This window comes from Aspergillus nomiae (genome assembly GCF_001204775.2).
Source record: "Aspergillus nomiae NRRL 13137 chromosome Unknown contig00104, whole genome shotgun sequence".
In the NCBI taxonomy this organism is placed as follows: Eukaryota; Fungi; Ascomycota; class Eurotiomycetes; order Eurotiales; family Aspergillaceae; genus Aspergillus; species Aspergillus nomiae.
Window position 1 is genome coordinate 24,880 of NW_015378159.1, and position 22,012 is coordinate 46,891.

Here is a 22,012-nt window from a genome sequence, read left to right on the forward strand (position 1 = left end):
CTAGAAGCAATCCAGATGCAGGGCCGCAGTGTGGAAGCGATGATGGGGGCGCACAAATGAAGTGGATCCAATTGATGCACCTGTTATAATGATATACATGATAGGTGGAACTGATAGTCGGTGGCTCGACCCTTTATTACTCAACGGGTTCTGGAGGAACTGGTTCATGAAACAGGGGCACGTGCCGTAGTTGGGAATCGAGCGAGCAGCAGGGAAAGTCAAGGGCACGTGGGGGAGGTCAATTGTATGACCCTGGACATGGAATCCAGTCTTCTATCTACTAGGATAATGGTAAAGTTAAAAAAAGAAAAGAAAAGAAAAAGAAGAAAAAAAGACAGTCCAAGACCATTGATCATGAATACTCACTACAATTATAATTCGAAAAACAGCATCTCGTGATCTTGATAGTACCTCCAAATACCTCGTATACTATTCTCTGTAGGCCCATACTGATAGCACGGTCGAGGCACGTGTCTTCCCAAGATGGAACCAGGGACCGCAGAGGTTGACATCCGGATGCGGTCATGGAAGGTTCCTACTAATTACTAGTACCAAAAAGAACTTGTGACAGTTTCCAGAACCGGGATGAGATCAAGTGGAAGAAGATGAATGGAACGGTTCCTTAGGGACTGCCGAGCCTGCAGCCAATGGTAAAACAAGGCTTAATTAAATCACGCATGGGAGGGAGTCTTGGCCACGGCCGCGCATGGACCAAGCGGGGAGTCGAGACGGAGCTCGTGGGAGTGGTGGGCCCGTTGATTGGATCAGGCCAGCTCCCATGCCAAGCCCTGTCCCGGAGGGAAGATATTAGATATTCAGGTTGTATCGCAGCGCGCCGTCGTATAAAGATAGCCATTGACCTCTGCCAAGGGTGCCAAGGACGCCGGTCATGGATGAAGCTCTGGTCAATTCCAAGCCACGGGCGCAACTGCACTGTGAGACCCCGGCTACGAATCAGACTCCGCGAGCGAGGAACGTGTCCGGGCTGGAGACCACCGTCTAGATGCAATGCCACCGTCATGCGGTGGAAAAGGCTCCCTCGTATTGCCTTATGGGCGACGAGGTGAGACAACGATGGTCTGTCACAGACGAGAACCGTACGGGAGGATTACCTGTAGTAACGGGGCTACTAGTGTCGGAGGGAGGAGGTGATTGAGTACCAGCGCTGATAGGGCCCGAGTCGGAGAATTTCTCGCGTCTGTTCCTCGCAGGGCTAACTTCCGTGTAGACATCCAATTCTATCTCTTTCGTTTCATCTCCCTGATCCGCTGAATTGATTCAATTCAATTTCTTTTACGCTCATCCCGGGTTGCATGTCGAAGTCAGGGGCCACGTGGGTGCCGACCACGCTTTCCACTGCCTAGAAGTCTTGAATGCTGACAAGAAACCCCCATCGTATCTGAAACTTTCCACCGTCGGGGCTTGACCGTACAGCTAAGTGGACTAGCGTCTTGGGGTTGCCACTGGGTAGTGAACGCCTGCGTTGGACGCCGTCCCACTTTTCATATACATCACTAGACCGACGGCCACCTACATAAAACCTTGTCTCCTGTCGTCTTGGTCCTTCTTCTTTCTCTTTTCCTTCTCTACGCACATCTCATCTCCTTCCATTTGACGAGCATCAGTTAACCGAGTTAACTTTCTCTGTCAAGATGGCGGTGCTCGACCAGTATACTTATGTGTTTGCCATCGGCACAATCTTTGCCATGTTGGACGCGTACAACAACGGTGCAAGTGAGTCGTCACCTCGTTGACCGATTCATAGTGGCACAGAAATCACTAACCCTTCAAATCAGACGATGTCGCAAACTCCTGGGCGACTAGTGTGTCGTCGCGTTCGATTTCCTACCGACAGGCCATGATCCTGGGTACTATCTTCGAGCTCCTCGGAGCCATTTGTGTCGGTGCCCGTACCGCCGATACCATCAAGAACGGAATCATCCCCGTGTCCGCCTTCAAGGGGGACGCTGGGGTCCAATTACTGGCATTCGCGTGTGCCCTCGCGGCCGCGTCCTCCTGGGTTATGTGGTGTACCCGACACTCCACTCACGTCTCCTCCACCTACTCTCTCGTCTCTGCCGTCGCCGGTGTGGGTGTTGCCACTGCCGGGGCATCCAAGGTACAATGGGGCTGGAATGGTGGAAAGGGTCTTGGTGCCATCTTTGCCGGTCTGGGAATGGCCCCCGCCATCTCCGCGGCGTTTGGTGCCATCATCTTCATGTTGATCAAGGTCATCGTCCACATGCGTAAGAACCCTGTCCCCTGGGCGGTTTATTCGTCTCCGTTCTGGTTCCTCGTGGCTGCCACCATCTGTACCCTGTCCATTGTGTACAAGGGTTCCCCCAGCTTGGGTCTGAGCAAGAAGCCGAGCTGGTACATCGCCGCCGTGACCATGGGCTGTGGTGGTGGTGTTGCTCTGCTATCGGCTATCTTCTTCGTTCCCTTTGTGCATGCGCGGGTGATCAAGAAAGACCAGGATGTGAAGTGGTGGATGTTCATCCTTGGCCCCCTCCTCCTCACGCGCCAGTCCCCCAACGTGGGAGAACAAGCCAAGGTTCCCGACTACGCCGTCGTCCAGGATGAGCACGATGATATGACATCCGTTCCCTCGACTGCTGGCTCCACGACGGATGAGACCGCCAAGGACCAAACCCATACCAAGGAAAAGGCGCTCGTCATGGCCGAAACTCAGGCTACATACCAAGAGCTCGTCGCTCAGGGCGAGGCACGGTTCCATGCCAGACTCATGAAGAAGCGTGGCCCTCTCGGATGGGCGATGCGCACCTTGCGGGACAACCCCATGGGCGCCGGTGAGATCTACGAATGGCGAAACATGGTACGACTGGCCAAGCGTATCCCCGCTATGATCACGGTTGGTCTTCTCTACGGTATGAATTACGATATCCACGCCGCTCAATCGGGTATTCATGGCACCCCGGAGGGTGAGCGTATGGCCCGGGTATACGCACACGCCCCGAAGTATCCCAATGAAGTGGAACACACCTACTCGTTCGTTCAGGTTCTGACCGCGTGCACGGCCTCCTTCGCTCACGGCGCCAACGACATTGGAAACTCCGTGGGTCCATGGGCGGTGATGTACTCTGCCTGGAAGACTGGTGATGCTCAGCAATCCAAGGCTCCTGTTCCCGTGTGGCAGCTCGCTGTTCTTGCCCTCACTATCTCTGCTGGTCTCATCACCTATGGCTACAACATTATGAAGGGTAAGCGATGTCGGTCCGATAACATGTTGAGTTTATTTAGCTAATTATTATTTCTGTACAGTCATGGGTAATAAGATCACCTACCATTCGCCAAGTCGTGGTTGCTCCATGGAGATGGGTGCCGCATTGACCGTCCTCATCTTCTCGCAGTACTCCCTCCCGGTGTCGACCTCGATGTGTATCACGGGTGCTACCGTGGGTGTGGGTCTCTGCAACGGTACCTGGAGAGCCGTGAACTGGCAACGAGTTCTCCTGCTCATGATTGGATGGGTTATGACTATTCCTATTGCTGGCACTCTGGGTGGAGTTCTCATGGGTCTCTTCCTCAACGCTCCTCACTTTGCTTCCTAATGGCTCCTGTTTTACAATTCTCCAGCGAAGGCTCAGCTCCCTGCATATATTAATTTCCTTTGTCTTCTCTTCTTCAATGTAACTATGGCGTGGGATGGCTCCCGCGCCGAGCAGTGTTTACTATCCAAGAACTTAATCAATATACCCACACGCTTTTCTCTATGTTGAAATTCGGCATATCTATTGTGCAACAACTTAAACTTACCTTGACGTCAGTCTTGCAGTTTTCCGTGACACTCACTGAGGAAGCACACATCAAACAGGATCATTCGTGTAGTATATGCTAGGGTGTGGTGGGTTACACTCGGTAACGTTTCACTCATTCAGGGTACTGGGATCCTCTGTCTGACGTTGAATAGTTGTTCTACACGCCAACTGCACCAGGTGTGACTATCGTCTAGGTCATCCAACCCTCTCTCTATCTAGTGTATACGCGTGGCCTCTCTCATTTCTTGCAGACATAATGCTGGCTGCGTTGTGTATATAGCTGCCGCGACAGTGAGATCCTACACAAGGATATTTGCAATATTCTACGCTCTTTGCAACAACGACCACCTCGGATGTTTCTTTTCTATCTACCCGACGGAAAGATAAACTATGGCCCAGATGTACTGTTCGGACTTGAGAAAGAAATCAATACTAGTGCTCTGCACGAGGTTTTATTCTGTCCTTTGGTGACTATACGTATATCTGGGGAAGAGGGTAGTATCCGAAACATATATAAAGGGTAACTTGCACTATCGTTTACCACTGGCACCCAAAACAGTGATCTATCACGCTGAAGTGCTCTTAAGTCCCCTTAGTTATGTCTACAAGCCCCACATGGCACAGTTGGCTATATGACTTTTCAAGCTTGGACAAAGCATGGCATTGACTGTGGGTTGGGTTGATAAAGAGAAAGCGACCGTGTGGCACGTGCCAAAGAGTCGGCGGGCGGTTAGGGCTGACGACGACGCCAAGTGGGAACTTCCACCCAGATTACCCACCAGGGCATTCTGATTATTGGTGACTTTCTCGCCCTCCCCTCGTGGCAATTCGGGGATTGGCAAAGACCCTCGGAGTTCGGCAAACTCTATTACACATGGCTTTGGGCTAGAACAGGCGTCCCTGTGGCGCCGTTGAAGTCAGGCTTCGACAGATCGCGTCTCTTTCCCTAATACGCAGAAGGTACGAGCACTGGAGAGTGGCCAGAAATAACATTTGGCCCCTTCCGTGATTTTCGGTGCAGATTCCATCATCACCAAGTGGCCAAGGATCACGTCAATTCAGAGAATTAGGAAGGCTATCCCGAGCCAAGACTCGGAGGGATTCCGGCTCAGAATTTTATACGGCGACAAATGCTGCAGCATGGCGTGATTCGAGGTCCGGTACGCAACCACCAGGCAGAGACCTTAGACTCATTGAGTCAATGTTGATCTGTCCAGTCTTGTACATATCCCAAGTGTATGTCTGTTTTACCTCAGAATGTGTCATTTATTCACAATAAGCGCTTGAGTACTTGATCATGGCAGAGGCTGTTCATCTCCAGGCCAGAACACCATCCGAAACGATCTCTCCCTAGCCGCTGCTAAGTATAGAATTGCGTAAATAAAGTTGGATAAACTTGCGACGGAGTGAAAGTGTAAGTACATCATTGAGGATATTCTTGCTCGATGCGGCTAGACTGGGATCTAATCAGATGGGCCAAAGAATCTCCGACTCGAAACTGGATCCCATTAAGTAATTGAGTTGCTAAAACCCTCGCGTCTCCATATTTTCAACCGGGCCAAATTTTTCCGACTCCAGATGCCCACGATGACGGGTATCGAGGCATTTCCGCCTTTTTCCCCAGAAGCATTCTTGCGATCAAAATGGCACCGACGACTACAACAACGATGACGGCGCAAATTGAGTCGCCACCTTTGGCGTCCTCAGTATCGTCCGTATCTTCCGTGGATAGAGAAGCAATCAAGAAAACTCGCCTGCAGCAGGTCGTAGTCATAGTTCAGCTCGTCGGAGTCACTCTGACCGCAAGCCTGATCAACGGCCTGGTGACCATCGCACTGCCTACCATCACAAAAGACCTTGATCTGCCATCTTCCTTAGCTTTCTGGCCCTCATCTGTGAGCAGTCTTGCTACTGCGTCCACACTTCTTCTTGCTGGCTCTCTTGCGGATACTATTGGCCCACGATGGGTTGAACTGGTCGGATCTTTCTCCAGCGGAGCCTTGATGATCGGGCAAGGGCTAGCTCGGAATGGAGAAGGGCTAGTCGTAATGAGGGCCCTGCAAGGTGTTGGCCTGGCCTTCCATTTGGCCTCTTCGATCTCTATCATCACCCAGCTGCTGCCCCAAGGTAGAGGCCGTAACCTTGCGTTCTCGTGCATCGGTCTCAGTCAACCCCTCGGCTTCTCACTCGGACTGGTCGTGGGAGGCGTTCTAGTCGATACGATTGGCTGGCGAGCAGGATGGTACATTGCCGGAGGAATCACGCTCTTCTTTGCACTTATCGCGGTGTGGACCCTGCCCAAGAACAAAAGAGCCGAAGACGAAAGCCTCCTCCACAATGTCCGGACGAAGATCGACTGGCTTGGTGCCTTTCTGGCCTCCGCATTCATGGCCCTACTCTGTTACCTTCTAGCGTACGTAGTGCCCCCATAAGGAACATCGAACCAAAATTAACCAGACAACAGTATCGTCAGTGCAGACCCCTCGCGCATCAAATCTGTCGATAGCATCGTCATCCTCTGCCTGGCAGCAATCGCCCTCCCGCTCTTCATCGTCTCCTCCCACCACCGAGTCAAGCGGAACAAAGTAGCCCTAATCCCAAATGCCCTGTGGAGAAACACGTCCTTCTCCAGCGTCTGCGCCACCGTGGCCCTCTCCAACGCCGTCCTCAACTCCATGGAGCTCTTCGCCAGTCTATTGTAAGCCGACCCACAATTTATGACCCCTCCCCACCAAAGCTCCCCACTAACAACCCTTTAGCTTCCAAGAGGTCCAATACCTCTCAGCCCTACAAGCATCCATCCGCATCCTCCCCAGTTTGATAGTGGGCGCCCTCCTCAACCTCATTATCGGCCTGTTCGTCCACAAAATCCGCGCCGTCTGGATTGTCACCATCACCTCGCTCCTCTGTGCCGGCTCCCCGCTCCTCATGGCCGTCATCCAACCCTCCTGGCCGTACTGGGGGAACGCTTTCTTCGCGCAGATCCTGCAGCCCGTTAGCTTCGACGCGCTCTTCACCGTCGGTCTAATCGTTATTACCGATGTGTTTCCAGACGACACACAGGCTTTGGCTGGCGCGGTGTTCAACACCTCGGCGCAGTTCGGGAGCGCCCTGGGACTGGCCGTGTTGCAGGTGATTTCGACGGTGGTGACGGATCAGTCGGGGGCTGCCAAGGAGAGGTATGCCTTGATGGATGGGTATCGGGCGAGCTTTTGGGCGATGTTTGGGTCGATGATTGTTTGCACGCTGGTTGGGTTCTTCGGGCTTAGGAAGGCGGGGAGGGTGGGGTTGAAGCAGGACTGAGGTGGTTGGTTCGGGTGGTTTCTCAGGCGGATCTGATGTGATGATAAAGTACCCTTTATAGACAGTATAGCTTGTTAAGTGTTCCTTCATAGATTAGGGGCGGATGCAAGTTGTAGTTAGACACAAGTTGATTATAAAAAGAATTAGGCTGAATATTACCACAAGCAGCAATGCACAGGAGTTAGTATAGTACAGTTCCTCTTATAGCGGAGAAGAATGGACACTCAGCAAAGATTGCTTCTTCAGTGGTGAGTGACCAGGCATATAGGTGTCAAATTTAGAGCAAGCATCTCTTAACCGGGAAACTAACGATTGAGATATACAGCAGATCTAACACAATAGACCCTTAAATCTGCGGTATCGGGATTATAACTATGCATATACAGTTGGAGGTGCAGATGCGGAGTCTCACATGGGGAGTCTACTGCTACAGATAGGATATCATGCAAGTTTCCGGAGACGACACCGAAGGCGTCCTGGACCGGGCCTTCAGGCCAATTCACTGTGGCTCCTGAACGTAGAGTGAAGGTGTATTGGGGACGGAATTGGACTCTGAAAGTGCCTCTGGAGTACACCACGGTCCTCTGATACGTTCGACCGGCTGGAACTTCGTAGGGCCTGGACAATTCGGTACTTGTTGTCGTCAAGTAAGAGGTAGAGTTGCTGATATCCTCGGTGTCCATGCAGTTGGTGGTGTCTTTTGGGTTGATACCAAACCCCTTACTCAACACAACAGTGGGGACGCCTAATTCCTCGACGAAAGTTTTGGACGTAGTAACCTTGTTGGTTAGTTCAACTGTTTTACTCCACGGAACCTCCAGCGGGGCTTCACGGTCATTCTCGTCCGTGGTGTTGTCGACTAAAACAGGTTGAATCTCCACGGTGGGTAGAGTAAGATAGTTCATCTTGATGGCTGCGAGCTGGATGTTGCGTAAGAAGAAGACACCACCCACGTTAAGCAGAGCTTGCTTTTTATCAAGACTGGCCCCGAAACCCACGCATAACCCGCTATAGAGAGTCGTAATTTCATTGGCACGAGCGTCTCCCCACGTGTACCCGACATTGACCACCCTGCCTAAGTTGGTGGTCCCCTTCCAGCCACTAAAGGACCGATTCTTTCCTTCCATGGTCCAATACTGTGTCAATGACTTGAAAAACTCACCGTACACCAATCGAACAACCTTGATGGTGGCACCGGGTGTATATCCGTACGTTGCCGACTCCCTCCCATCGGACCACTTCACTTTGAATGCTGTTATAATCTTACTGCCGGAGCTTCTCTCCCAAAAGGTAAGCTCACTAGTAGGAGCATCCCCACTGCATGCGTAGGCAGATTCGCCTTCTCTTTGACCTCCCGTACGGCTCCACCAGCAGGGTCCTGACATTGCGCAATTAAACGTAGAATCGTGATGAAATCAGAATCCACCACTCACATGCTATGGGCCCTGAAAGGGCTCGGTATGCTTGGATGTGCGGAGGTGACTGCGTTGGATGACGCACACCTATATGGGTTGGCTCAGGTGAAGTTGACTTCCTATATTCCACCGATCGAAGGTGATAAGAGATGTGAGGGGGCACCTCTGACCTGTTTTTGATGGTCAGTGCTGCTTTTCAGTTTTCGCTGCGTTGTGCTGTTCTGTAGTTTCCTTTGCAATAGAAATTCCATACGTTCAGAAGTCGACACATGAATCAACACAACCTGACCCCTGTCAGGCACCAGAGGAATAAGCAATACATACGTCAGTGATTATGAGTAACGCATAGTGTGAATTGCTTAGCAGGAGTATGGAACTGACTACATTATTACGGGCACATTTACCCAGCTCAAGGCTGCACTGGAGGAAAATGCTATATACGGACATGGTTTATTGCTAGTTTAACCGCCCAAGAACCAGACAAACAGATCACCGACACGTGAACTTTTCCTGACGGCCATTGTAGTAGACCACGGTTTATCTGTTTGGATTGCCTGTATACATTCCATCAGGGGAGGCTTGTGACCAATCATATATAGTGTGAACCTACAGCTTCCAGACTGCATGTCCTCAGTGAGCCATGTTAGATCAGTGGAATAGTAGAGGGAAACGACTTCGCCAACTTTCAATCGAAGAGGGACTACGAGTTAAGTGGGAAGAGTAATTTTACAACGAGCCGCAAGTGGAAGACCTACCAGGGAACCGAGGCCGCCGGAACTACTAAGCCTCATGACCCAGTAGGCTTTGACAAAGGCTCGCCGCAAACCTCACACTGTCACATAGTTCCGTCATTCTTATGATATGATGATTGGATGGCTCTGCCTACGCCACGTCACACACTATCCTTCTCAGTCAACCGACTATCAGCCTCATCTGCACAATTACAAACGGCAACAAATGGCTCCATTTGGGTCACTACGACCCATCCCGGGTTGTGATCTTGGACTCTGCGCGATATGCGGAGAATGGATTGGCCAAAAGCCCGGTGGAAGAGACCGTGTGACAAGCGAAGATAGCATATTTAAAGTATCTGCTAAGTGGAGAGCATGCCTCGACAACCAAGGCTATCTGAGCAGCCAAACCTCTGATTTGCACAATGCGGAATTCCGGAAGCCTTGGATGTGGGCTTGGCTATATCGGGTGAGTGTGTTTGGCTGCCACCTGCTATATGATTCAGCACAGCTGACGTGAAGTAGTTATATATGAGACATCGACGAAAACGTTCTGTCTCACTGGGGTTAGCATAGTTGTTGATGGGCACGACTGCCTAATCCAGGCACCGGAGGATAGCGATCAGTTTTATTTCTGCACCCCATTGGAGGAGAGCATGGGTATAAAGCTCACAGAGGCGTACCCATTGGAAATCCCGCACAGGATGCGTCGTAAAACAGGAGCCTCTGGATATGCTATGCATGAAGGGTGTTGGATATTGATGACGCGTCTTCTGGATGTCAATGTCATCAAGGCTCATCTGAAGGAATTCATCAATGCTCTGCCATGGGCATCACGGGCTGCAGGTCGTAGGGCGAATTTTATTCCCCCGGCAGATCCTTTGAGCTTTCTTGAGCTCCGAGCGTTTCTTGCGCAAGAAGAAGAGAGATATCGCGTCGCGAGGCACAAGCAACGTTCAAATGATGGCGTTGATCAGTTATACGTATCCCTCGGTATGCCGCTTAGCAGGGTGTTTATGCAAGTATCTTTCACACAGGGAATGGACTTGCGATCTGGGATTACGTCGAGCGCGGCCCGTTTCCTTCCGTCGGAACTTATTCTCCAGATCATGCATGGACTACCTACCTGGATCTCAGGAGATCCTACACTTGATGCTGGTGTTCCCCTTTTGGCTCCTAAAATCCCCTATTTTTATTGGCGTACAATATTCAGGAAGCAGCTCACGTTGGAACAGTACGAACTGCCGGACCTCGATGCACTCAACTGGCAACGTGCCTACTGTGGTCTTGACTACCTCTATGGGGCCTCTCAAGCGATACGCGGTCGGCGACGGATTCTGGCAGAGATACATCCTATGAAGGAGAGGTTCCTGGCATCCTTGCGTAATAAATGAAAGGGAAGAGCGATATGGACACTATGAACACCACGTTCATTGAGCTAATAGCGTTCCGGCTGTCAGTATACTATATGACAGATCGCTCTCGCTTTTTTCGTCCCTCATATATTTTGGTTTTGATTGTTGTGCCTGTATTCCTCACTAAAACGTATTTCTCCTATCGTTTTCCTATTCATGTAGCTCATTTCAGGCCTCCATCACACGAAATTACATTGAATGTTGAGAGAGCACCGTGGGTGTGTGCTCCTGGATATGTTTCTAGGCGTTGAATATTACCAATAAATCAGTGACGAACCTCAGAGCCGGAGCGGAATATTTATTATTACCTCTATCAGTAGGAAGCAGAAGCCGATCGAGATGTACTGCAAGGCCTCGCCCATAAGTCTGTACTATCGTTGTCGAGATAGGATGTTCCCTCCAAGGCAGGGGTCTGGGCCATTCGGGGACTGGAGACCAACACAACCCAAGACTTTACCAGTAGCCTCAACAAAGAACAACCAGTAGGTGATCCACCTGGAAGTTTATGAATGGTTGATTGGAGGGACAGATGCGCTATAAATATGTGAACCCCTGCATCGCGGCGCAATGGCCTATGATACCTTGGCCTATCCCTGTTCACATGTAACTTAGGGCAAGGTTCTATCAGCTAACCCCTTGACACTCGGGGGCTATGCGTTAACCAAACAAAGATGTGCACTTTATCCCTGCAAGTGCACAGTTTTCCAGCGAGCTTTCTTGGCCCCCACGCATACCTGCGACTCTTCTGGAAATATAAATACGTCGCCGTGTTCCGTTCATCTGCTATGAGCTTATCGAACTTTGCAGCCATACTCATCCCCGCCAAGCCATAACCTTCCAAGATTGATATTTCTAATAAGCATTAAGATGAAGCCCGCGATTGTCATCTGCCATGGCTCATATCACAGCCCCGCCCCGTATGAACCCTTCATCGAGCAGCTACAGGCCCAAGGATTCGAAGCCTACTGTCCTTACCGGCCAACGTGTGATCTCAGCAAGCTCAACGTGGGGGATATAAACAACCCGGATTTCGACATCGGGCCTCCAGCAGAGGGCTACCCCACCGACACCGACGATGTCAACGTCGTTGTCAAACTTCTAGACAAGTTGGTGAACCAAGATGGGAAACTCGTCCTGTTAGTAGCACATTCATCCGGTGGCTGGGTTGCGACCCAGGCAGCCGTCCCAGAACTGCAAGCTACGTCTCGCCAGAGTGAGGGCAAGAAAGGAGGCCTGGTTGGCATCTTCTACATGGGTGCTTTCGTTGTCCCCGTCGGCGAGTCCATCCATAGTTTTTTCCAGCCGAAAGACGGCACGATCTTCACTCCACCATTTATGAAATTCCACGTATGTGTCAGTTGATGATAGAAGATAGATCAGAAGCTAAATAAACCAGAAACACGGCGTCAAGGGCCTTGGCACCCCGGTTGATGCCCCCCGCTATTTCTTCAATGGTCTTGACGCTGAGTCCGCGGAAAAATGGACAGCTACTCTCACTGCGTCCCCCGTCAATACTGACAAGCTTACGAACGATGCTTACTCGGCTCTGCCATGTGCATACCTGGTGCTGGAGCATGACTTGACTCTGCCCAAGGAGTATCAAGAGGGAATGATCGCGCTTCAGACACAGGCGGGCAACCAGTTTACAATTTATCACGCGCCTTCCGGACACTCACCTCATCTGACGTGGACGGAGGAGCTCGTTGGTAAAGTGGCTGATTTTACGAATCAAATCCTTGCCTAAATTGATTCATAGCTTGTCCTAGTTTTCAAGCGCTGATTCATGTTAGTTAGGAAATATTTTAGTCCATATTAAGCCGTCTCCAAATAATATGGATGGTCGAAATAGAAGTTCCAACGAGAGGACGGCAATGATTCAGAAAATACTTAAGTGAAAGATCCAGTGCGCACAGTGGACTTAGACCTCTTCAGCGACACTAAGGTACATCTTTATTTCCAAAGGTCGATAGAATAATTCACAAACAATTATCCATGACAAATAGACCACTTCACATGCAAAGGTTGCAATGATTCATTATATTCCCAGCCCCTGACACTCGTTCTGCACCCAAACAATAAAGCAGCGTGACAACTGTGTCTCACAGCGCCTTGGGACGAGGACCTCTCAATAAGTGGAGAGTCCATCCTTCATCCCTTCTACAAGCTTCCCAGTTCCAGGGAAGTCCTTTTCAAGAGCAGCAAGCACGCTAGCCCAGACTCGCTCCGATCGCATCACAGCATTCGGGTCCGAACACCACTTTGCAGGCCTATTGTTGACTCCGATTAGCGATCTAGTGTCTTTAAACTTGTGCCTAGTCTCCAATACACACCTATTGATTGAGTCCCATTGCCAAAACTGCCCGTGGCCCTCTTCGCCAAGCATAAGGCCACTGAGATATGTTCTTGCGCCCTGCTCTGCTGTTTTCGTCATCAGATTCATAGTATTGATAGCGACGCGGATTCCAAAGGATTGATCTTGAAAGTCTCTTGCCAATGCAGACCGAGTCGGGCCGGGGCCAACAACAACGACGTATACTCGAGGTGATCCAGCTTGATCGTTCACAAGCTTCACAAGGTGCCACTGCACATACATGAGAAAGAGCTTTGTCAATGAGTACTGTTGAATAAACCCGAACGCCTTGAATGAGGCTTCTGAGTTGTAGACATCTAGGATATCTTTCTCCGGGTTATCAGTATCCGGCAGCAGCTCCGGCATCCGCTGATGTGTGCCAGACCCCACGAATTCAAGCACCGGGGTGAAGTCGTCGATCTTGCTCGCCAGTAGCTTAGGCAGGAGAAGTAATGCTAAAAGTGTCGTCGAGACCAGATTAACCTGCAGACCCGATTCGAATCCGTAGGCTGATTTTTTGTACGCATGAGGGCTAATGCCGGCATTGAGCACAACATAGTCTAGACGGTCCACCTCGCGATTTACGCGCGACGCAAAAGCCTCAATCGTGGTGTAGTCCAGCATATCTAGATGGTAAACGTCGATGGTGACATTATTTGGGTGTGTTTGGGCTAGTATCGCCTTTTTGGCCTCCTCACCCTTTTCGACCGACCGTACGCCGATGATGATTCTTTTGGCGGAACCACGAACAAATTTGATCACTGATTCATATCCGAGGCCGGAATTCTAGATAGAAACCGGTTGTTAGTTCGGTGTCGGCGGTATATAGCTCTGTAAAGAGGCATACCGCGCCAGTAATGAGTAGAGTCCGTCCAGTCAGATCGGGTTTCGTGTCGCGGGGCGGCCACACTTTGCTTCCTAGCATTTGGTACAAAAATGCCATGATGTTTTTGGTGATATTCTTTGTTAGTACTTTCAGCAAAAAGGAAGTTCTGAAGAAAGAGAATGTGTTGAGAGGAATTCCAGATATTTAAGCGTAGGTGACGGCACTTAGCATTCCAGTACTTCCGAGCCGGGTTTCAAGTCCGAAATCCGAGCACAGAGTCAACAAATCAATTTTATAAAGTCTACTATCTGGATCTAGTTATGCCTTTGTGTTATTGATGGCAAGGAGGAAAGGGTTTGATATTAAATAAGAAGGATGGTTAGGTGAGGATAATTTTAGCATTAACTATCGGCAACATTCTACCATGTTGAAGTCACCAAGGTATATTCCATCTATTTTATACTGATTGACCGTGCTATGTACATTTAACGGTTGAGTCTTGACTATCTATAGAATATTCTAAATGAAAACTGCTCAATATCTATATACTTACTCTACGCTGTGGGGATATGAGCTCCATAAGACATTCTTGATATAGAAACCTTTCTCCATTATGCAACCTACACAACAGTACCGTACTTCGTGAGAGGGTAGCCATGGGCAACGTACCGTTATATGTATATAGTAATAAGTTAAATGGCTCTCCCGATCACTAGTCCGTGGCCATCTTGAAAGGCATATAACCATCCGAGTGAATCGGGGAATCGGAATTGAATCCCGTCCCGAATCCCGTCCCAAGCTGAAGCACAGATCAGAGCAGCTAAGAGATCCCAATATGAAAAATTCTCCCAGAAGGTTTGCGGGCTAATTAAAACTGGGCCCCTTTTCTCCAAAGTTATGTATAGTTCAAACATCCTACTATCTGTATTCGGCATTCGTGATCCCATCCCCGACCCACTCATTGGCACCTCCGACCGAGGAGGATGGATCCGTAAGGTTCACTTATTGGGATAGGACCCCAGGTCGGGTCCAGCCTCCTGGATATTAACGATGACTTGCTAATGGGCATGTGTAAGCCAGCTAAACTTGGAGAAGCATGTAAGACGTTGAGAGAGAACCTACATATTTAGCAGCCTGTATCACGGGCTGTCCGTCACCGGCAGGGTTCATTGTTTTCTGCTTGTCTAAATAAGGACTTACATCCGCCCTGGTCTCAATTGCCTAGCTTGGGTAACCACTTCTGGTGCGCATGCACAGAGCCTATGCTTTGGAGGATGATGGTCAGATACCCACTTCAAGACGTGCTGATATAAGGGGTCATCATCGTCGAGACGGACACTGGTGGTGAAATAGTCGAGATAGCTCAATACCGATGTCGATATATAATTTAGAAACTTCAATGCTGCCCCAAAGACAAAGGTGAGGTTGACTAGTTTCGGTATATCCATCCCAATGAGATCTCGGAGCTTTTCTAGCCCTGTTGGAGCACCCGCTGCTAGGCTGCCTGGAATTGTTGAGAAAGACGTTTTGAGTGTCGATGCCCTATACCCATGCAGCAGGGACGAGGTAGGCACCACAACCTGCTGTGCGACTTATACCTGGCCTTGAAACGCGCTACTCGCCTGTGTACCTATTCAAATCCACGGACACTGACCAGAAGAGCATGTATATTACGGGTAGATCCCACGATCATAGGGGGTTTATAAGGCCTAGTCTATGTAGCACTGTCTATCTCGGCGATTAGTGTGCGCCCGGCAAAGTCTACTACTTCCGGCTTTCCAGCCGTGAGGGGTAGTGTGCCTTGCATAAGGGGACAAAGTATCAGTGATCTGCAGTGCTAGTTAGCTATCCACCGAGCGATTGCTAAGACCCACCATTCTAGAATCAGGATCGTTTCTGCTACCATACCTTTTTTCATATCCAGCCCAACATTCGTGTGAAAGGTGCCCCAGAACCTCACGTGTGTGGCTGCATCCCTTTAGTCAAGGAAAGCATGACAAGACCAATGCGCATCCTCTTGATACCATCGGAGCTTTGTCGCTGTCCAATAATATTAGATATGGACATGATGCGACATGAGGATCAAGCCACCAGTGTGGAGTAGAATGATCGTACGGACTATAGCTAGCGTTTCTAATTAAGGAAGATTTGATGCGACTGTATATCCGATCACTCACACGGTGATGTTCCGAAGGTCACCACGCCAGAGAGCGGGGACATTGGTATCTGGAATGTTGACTGTCCAGCTACCCCTTGTTTTACAGCATATATTTGACTACAATATTTGATGACCCTGGTCCCTCAGTGGTAAATGGCTTTGGTCAATCTCATTGAAATATGCCAAAAGAACACCATGATTGCACAGTGAGGGATTGACATGCTTGCGTACAAGATGAGGCTTTGGACTTTTGTCACTCTGTTAGGGAGCCTATTCTCAAATGTAGATAATTGATCCTTTCCGAGCGCCACCCCCTAAGTTTATTTGAGTGTCCACTCCAGAGGCACAGATGTCATAATACGCCTTCAACACTGCCGTAGAGGTACCTCTCGTGGCGTGACGTTAACTATGTCCTTTCAAAGGCCTTTAACACAACGCATGGAGATCCCACTGCATAAGTTCGATTTCTGCGATATTGTCCCCACAAGCCGGAATCAAACTGGTTTCGCAATCAGGATTATGACATTATATCTGACAAAGACTATATATAACCTGGCAACCGAGTTAGTAGACACTTATTAATCATTAACATATATGTAGACCGAACCCAAATTTCCCCCACAGAGTACATCCGGTACCAGCCCTAATATCAAGCATCAGATCCCGTTCCCTTCCCCTTCCCCTTCCCATAATCCAACTTCTCCCACCTCATCGCCAACCCGCATGCCAAACAAAGTGCCCCACCAGCAACAACCAAATAGAACTCCCTAGCAAGCACATCCGCAACAGCCTCAACCCCACGCGCAAGCACCGCCGGATCTTCAGATTCCCACACCGCAGACGACACACCAGCCAAGGCCTCTCGCAGATCCTCTTCGGAATACCCATTACCCCCAACGGCATCTGTCAAAAGATTGAATCCCACATTCTGGAAGATCGAGCCGGCTACGGAAAGAATGATAGTAATGCCGCCCATCTGCGACAGGTTGAACAAGACCACACTGTCCACCTTATTGCGCAGGTCTTTGTTGATGACGTTGGAGACGCCGACGCCGTGCTGGTATGAACATCCCAGTCCAACTCCAATGAGAGCTTCTAGACCTAGCACCTGTGATTCTGGAACATTGGGGCTGAGTGTTGCGGCCATCGCTGCGCCTCCGGCAATGGTCACTGTCCCTGCGATGATGTAGATGATGTTGTAGCGGCCGAAGACCGGCAGGAGCGCGCCAACGAGCATAACTACTGCAATGAAGACTAGGACGAATGGGAGAAGACGGACGGTTTGTTGTAAAGCACTGTGGCCGCGGGCGAAGGCGAAGAAGAGCGGAGTGTAGTACAGTGTCACGGCGTACGATGCCCCTGCGCATCCGGACGCGATCCACAGGGGAAGTAAATCAAGGCGACTGAGCAGGTGCACTGGAATGGCACGTTGGTCGGGAGTTGTGCCGATGCACCAATACTGTTGGACAATCCACCCGATCATCACCACGCCGAAGACTACCCATACGGCGATAGATGCAGCAGAGCCCCAGGCCCAGACGGGACCGGAGAACTCCAAGGCCAGGGCAAACAGAACGGGCGCGGCCATGTTCATGCTAATGCCAATAGGGTCGATTCGCGCAAGGCGAGACCATACGGGAATGTCAGGTCCGAGGTATTTGCTAGGCATACAGATAAAGGTTATAATGAGGCCAAGACCAGCCCATGGCAGATTCATGTAAAAAGCCCATCGCCAGGTTGTGCTGCTGTTGGTGGCCAGAGCTGACCCGATCGGCCCGCCGATGACGAGGCCTACAGCCCATAATGCACCCAGGAGTCCGAAGAGACGGGGTGTCTCGGCTGGAGTGGCGAACACAGCGACGAAGGTCAGATTGCTAATCTGGTCAGGGCATATGACTCTGCAGCGGAGATCAAGGATAGCTCACGATTGATAGATCACAGAACCACCCACCCCCATGATTGTCCGACCCACAATAACAGAGGATAGATTATGGGCCGCTCCCGCCACCGCAGCCCCGGCCATGAAGACAACAATACTAACAATATAGATCCATTGCATGTCGAAACAGTACAGGATCTTCCGAGAAAAGGATAATAAGGCAAAGACGGCTAAGCTGAAAGAAAGGCCGATCCACGGGAGAAGCTCAATGTTACCGAATGCCTCGTACAGTCGCGGCTGGATGTTGGCCACGTTACTCACATCGTATCCTAGAATACCGTACTCAGCAACTGGGAGTTGATTCGAGAGCATGCTCAACTAACCATTGATTACCGTTGTTAGCATGACAACGCCGAGACTCCCTTTCCATTTCCAATCAGGGATCTGATCCCGAGGCCGGGGAGTGTCTGGAGCTGTCTTCTGGAGGGCTGCCTCCTTTCTGGATGACTGCGGAGAGAGGGTGCTGGAAGATTTATCCGTCATGATGACTTTCGAATGGTTAACATCAGCATGAGAAACAGGAACAGGGACGGTAAAGCACCGTGTTGCGCATGGCAAGCGAGCATATTTCAATAGAGATATACATGTTTGCGAGGAAATTGTGAATCGATGCGGTAAGGGATGGATATTGTTAGGCCCCCTGCAGGACTTGCAGCTCCACCTCACTCGGATACTTCCACAGCAGCAATTGGAAGGATCCACGCGGAGATAATCGGTCGCTGACAGCATCTGCAAACATTCTTACACACCTGCCAATAGCAATCGCCGTGATGCCACACTTTATCTTATTAGGCTGACCCCACTACAGGTGAGTTCGTTGACCTGAACACACCTAAAAGACTTCATGTCCTACTTTGGGGGCGGATCAGCAAATCTCACTGTCAACAGTTGGCATTCATGAGACATAAACTATTTTCTATCGCACATTCCACCGAGATTTGACCCCGCGTGCCAGCTCCACCTGTCGATCAGGCCGGACATAAGGTGGCTCCGCCCTGGTTATTAATCAGATTGGTCTGCCTTGTCCATTTACCGTACTCCGTATACACTGGCCAGCTGTTGGCATGCAGCATGCAGTGTGCTGCGTTAAAAATAGTCATGTACACATGAGTCAGCTACATGCTATCCAACCACATATAAGGTAGTCAGTTATGTTGGCCATCTTATTGCGAGCCTATCGTTAGCCTTCAACACGGATAGTGGGGAAGTTTATCGGTCTAAGCCCTATCCCTAGTCCCACATGATTTTATCATGGAGATAACTGATTCCACGAGTTGACACTTGTGCTCAGGCCATGCTCAATAGGCGGTGGTAAAACATGATCACGTAACTATACAGTTCATTTATCATTTATCATTTATAAACACACACCGGCTCTCACGGTTCATCTCATTGGCTGCCATCCTTGGGCAAACAATGTGACATCAGTATCTGACCGCACTTCGCAGGTTTTGACCCCACGAATCAGAAATCAGGGCAGACCAGAGTCAACATATGTTAGCATCTGTGTCCTTTCATAAACCCACGCGACAGGCTAGGTGAAACTTGGCGCCTTAGGAACCCTCTCCTTGAAGATGCACTGCCAAAATGCCGAGATGACTCCCAGAGATGCCAAGCAGGATCTAGCAACGGCTATACACCGCCAGAGTACGTATAATATAGCGCTTATGTAGATCCCTATCAATTAAGGCCAATCAGAGTACCCTGCTACGCAATGCTATTGTTATAAGGGTATGATCATAATTCTCCGGTCCGCATGCGGCCGTGGGCAAAGTACCTCGCAGGCTTAGTTGTTAAATGGTCGTAGTGGAATCAACCTAAACAACTGTACCTCACTCTCCTACTGCTACTGCCGCCCGTGATTTAATGCCACAACTGGCTATTTGTGTAAACCTGGTCCTGTCTCAGTTTTCCATGAATGGCTGAGGTAAAGTTTTCAGGCGCTCCATGAGCCACTGGGTATCATCGGATGTTCTTTGACATAACAGAAGACTCACGAGGGACTTCTAATTATAGCCTGGTGTGCAAGTGTGTATATAATATATAAGTTTATCTCGGGTAGGCGATCAGGCTATTGATTCAAGTCTTGCAGATCATTCTCTGGAATCAAACCCTATATGTGTCGGGTCGGAACCATGGCCGAAGGTCGTACAACCCTAATGGAAACGTGGTTCATTCCCGCTCTCGTGGCCGCCATAATTGCGGCCCGCCTGTTATTCTCCTTCTACTCGTCGTGGCGACATGCACACAGGCTCGCACCTTAAACTGCCAACAGGCCCCATTGTATCCGACTCGGGATCCCTTCGGCATCTCCACCCTCCTCGAAGCATTACAAGCGGATCGAGACAAGCTTCTCCCCGAGCTATCACAGAAACGGGTTGATCTACTTTCCAGTCTGCACCATAGATATGTTTCCACCTTTCGTGTGCGTCAGGCGGGTCGAGAAAACTTCTTCACCGTCGATCCCAAGAACATCCAAGCCATGTTGGCGACTCAATTCAATGACTTTGGCCTGGGCGATATGCGCCGCAACGCAGGAGCGCCTGTGATGGGTCGCGGAATAGTAAGTGTTCCTGGCTACTCTTCTCCTTTCTCTCCAGGTTACTGATCCGAACTTCGTCTGGATCTAGTTTATCTCGGACGGTGCGGATTGGTACCATTCAAGATCACTACTACGGCCCCAGTTTACGCGCACGCAAATCAATAATCTCGAGATGGAAGAGCGCCATGTTCAGAATGCGCTGAGAGCGATACCGACACAGTCAAATGGGTGGACATCTGACGTTGACATCCAGACCATTTTCTTCCGTCTGACTCTCGACTCGGCCACGGAATTCCTTTTCGGCAAAAGCTGCGACACCCAGGTAGCTGCCCTGGGAGAAGATGTCGGAGAGATGTCAGATAGCTTTCTCAACAGCTTTGACCGTTGCGCATGGTACCTAGCTGCTAGACTCCGCTTCGAGCGCCTCTATTGGGTCGTTAACAACAAGGAGTTTCGGAAATGCATCCGCGTGGTGCATGATCTCGTCGACGGATATGTTCATTCAGCCTTGCAGAGGGCCCAGCAAACGGAGAAGCCCGTAGACCTAGAAGGCCGATCACATTATGTCTTTCTGGATGCGCTCACCGCAACAACGACGGACCCCATCGAGCTACGAGACGAGTGTATCAATGTCCTGTTAGCCGGTCGTGATACCACTGCCTCACTGCTGAGCTGGACTATCCTTCTTCTCGCCCGTCACCCACACATTTTCCAGAGACTCCGTAAAGAAATCATCGAACACTTCGGCACCTACAGCGAGCCGCGCGATATCAACTTTTCCTCGCTAAAGTCCTGTCAGTATCTGCAACACTTCATAAACGAGACCTTGCGTCTCCATCCAGTCGTACCCTTCAACCGCCGGTGTGCCAACAAAGACACCACATTACCTACGGGGGGCGGCAAGGATGGCAAGTCGCCAGTGTACCTCCAAAAGGGTCAACCCGTCCTTTATAGCAGTTATGTCCTACAACGCCGGAAGGATATCTGGGGTGAAGATGCCGAGGAGTTCAATCCCGACCGGTGGTTCGGTCGTAAGGTCATCTGGGAGCACATCCCGTTCAGCGGCGGACCGAGAACCTGCATCGGGCAGCAGTTTGCCCTTATTAATACCAGCTATGTGTTGGTGCGGTTACTGCAGCGGTTTGATTCCATTGAAGATGTCTACCCTAATCGGCAGATCCGCTATGGTGTCACTCTCACCAGCTGTCCGGCTGATCGGGTTACTGTTAGGATGCACCAGGCCGAGCTATAACTTCTTGCTTGAATCTTGGTGGTACGGCAATAGGGAAATCAGGATGACACTTGAATAGCGTGCTAACTTGGTAGAGGATAATCACCCAAATGAATCACGGGTGGTATGGGTCACATGGAGTCACGAAGTTTTAATGGCGGTTGTTAGATGTCCACATCACTTAATGGTGATAGTCAGCAGTTGGCCCTTTTATAATTGCTTTCATTATTTTATTTTTATTATTTTTTAATGGTTGCTTACCCTCTTCATGATACGCCATTTTATGCAACCACTGACGTGAATAATACTCCCTTGTACTAGTT

The 22,012-nt window shown here is 50.1% G+C and overlaps 7 protein-coding genes across 7 annotated transcripts; 4 read left to right on the forward strand and 3 right to left on the reverse strand.

Annotated features, from left to right (window-relative positions):
* Positions 1–1,595: 1,595 nt before the first annotated feature.
* Positions 1,596–3,737, forward strand: ANOM_005879 (inorganic phosphate transporter). Its single transcript, XM_015551136.1, has 3 exons — positions 1,596–1,734; positions 1,797–3,221; positions 3,283–3,737. Exons 1-3 carry the CDS (start codon positions 1,653–1,655, stop codon positions 3,570–3,572), a joined length of 1,797 nt encoding a protein of 598 aa, XP_015407671.1. The 5' UTR covers positions 1,596–1,652; the 3' UTR covers positions 3,573–3,737.
* A 1,685-nt stretch (positions 3,738–5,422) lies between these two features.
* ANOM_005880 (putative MFS transporter) lies at positions 5,423–7,082 on the forward strand (the record flags this gene model as incomplete). The annotated part of the gene is made up of 3 exons (XM_015551137.1): positions 5,423–6,192; positions 6,244–6,477; positions 6,539–7,082. 3 exons carry the CDS (start codon positions 5,423–5,425, stop codon positions 7,080–7,082), a joined length of 1,548 nt encoding a protein of 515 aa, XP_015407657.1.
* A 305-nt stretch (positions 7,083–7,387) lies between these two features.
* On the reverse strand, positions 7,388–8,467 carry ANOM_005881 (uncharacterized protein; the record flags this gene model as incomplete). The annotated part of the gene is made up of 1 exon (XM_015551138.1): positions 7,388–8,467. One exon carries the CDS (start codon positions 8,465–8,467, stop codon positions 7,388–7,390), a length of 1,080 nt encoding a protein of 359 aa, XP_015407658.1.
* Positions 8,468–11,510: 3,043 nt separating this feature from the next.
* Positions 11,511–12,387, forward strand: ANOM_005882 (alpha/beta hydrolase; the record flags this gene model as incomplete). The annotated part of the gene is made up of 2 exons (XM_015551139.1): positions 11,511–11,990; positions 12,040–12,387. The coding sequence occupies 2 exons, from the start codon at positions 11,511–11,513 to the stop codon at positions 12,385–12,387; spliced, it is 828 nt and encodes a 275-aa protein (XP_015407684.1).
* Positions 12,388–12,768: 381 nt separating this feature from the next.
* Positions 12,769–13,936, reverse strand: ANOM_005883 (putative short-chain dehydrogenases/reductase; the record flags this gene model as incomplete). The annotated part of the gene is made up of 2 exons (XM_015551140.1): positions 12,769–13,779; positions 13,841–13,936. The coding sequence occupies 2 exons, from the start codon at positions 13,934–13,936 to the stop codon at positions 12,769–12,771; spliced, it is 1,107 nt and encodes a 368-aa protein (XP_015407670.1).
* Positions 13,937–16,626: 2,690 nt separating this feature from the next.
* ANOM_005884 (efflux pump antibiotic resistance protein) lies at positions 16,627–18,399 on the reverse strand (the record flags this gene model as incomplete). Its single annotated transcript, XM_015551141.1, has 3 exons — positions 16,627–17,851; positions 17,903–18,185; positions 18,240–18,399. The coding sequence occupies 3 exons, from the start codon at positions 18,397–18,399 to the stop codon at positions 16,627–16,629; spliced, it is 1,668 nt and encodes a 555-aa protein (XP_015407667.1).
* A 1,652-nt stretch (positions 18,400–20,051) lies between these two features.
* Positions 20,052–21,710, forward strand: ANOM_005885 (cytochrome P450; the record flags this gene model as incomplete). The annotated part of the gene is made up of 3 exons (XM_015551142.1): positions 20,052–20,102; positions 20,168–20,479; positions 20,547–21,710. 3 exons carry the CDS (start codon positions 20,052–20,054, stop codon positions 21,708–21,710), a joined length of 1,527 nt encoding a protein of 508 aa, XP_015407668.1.
* Positions 21,711–22,012: the final 302 nt, after the last annotated feature.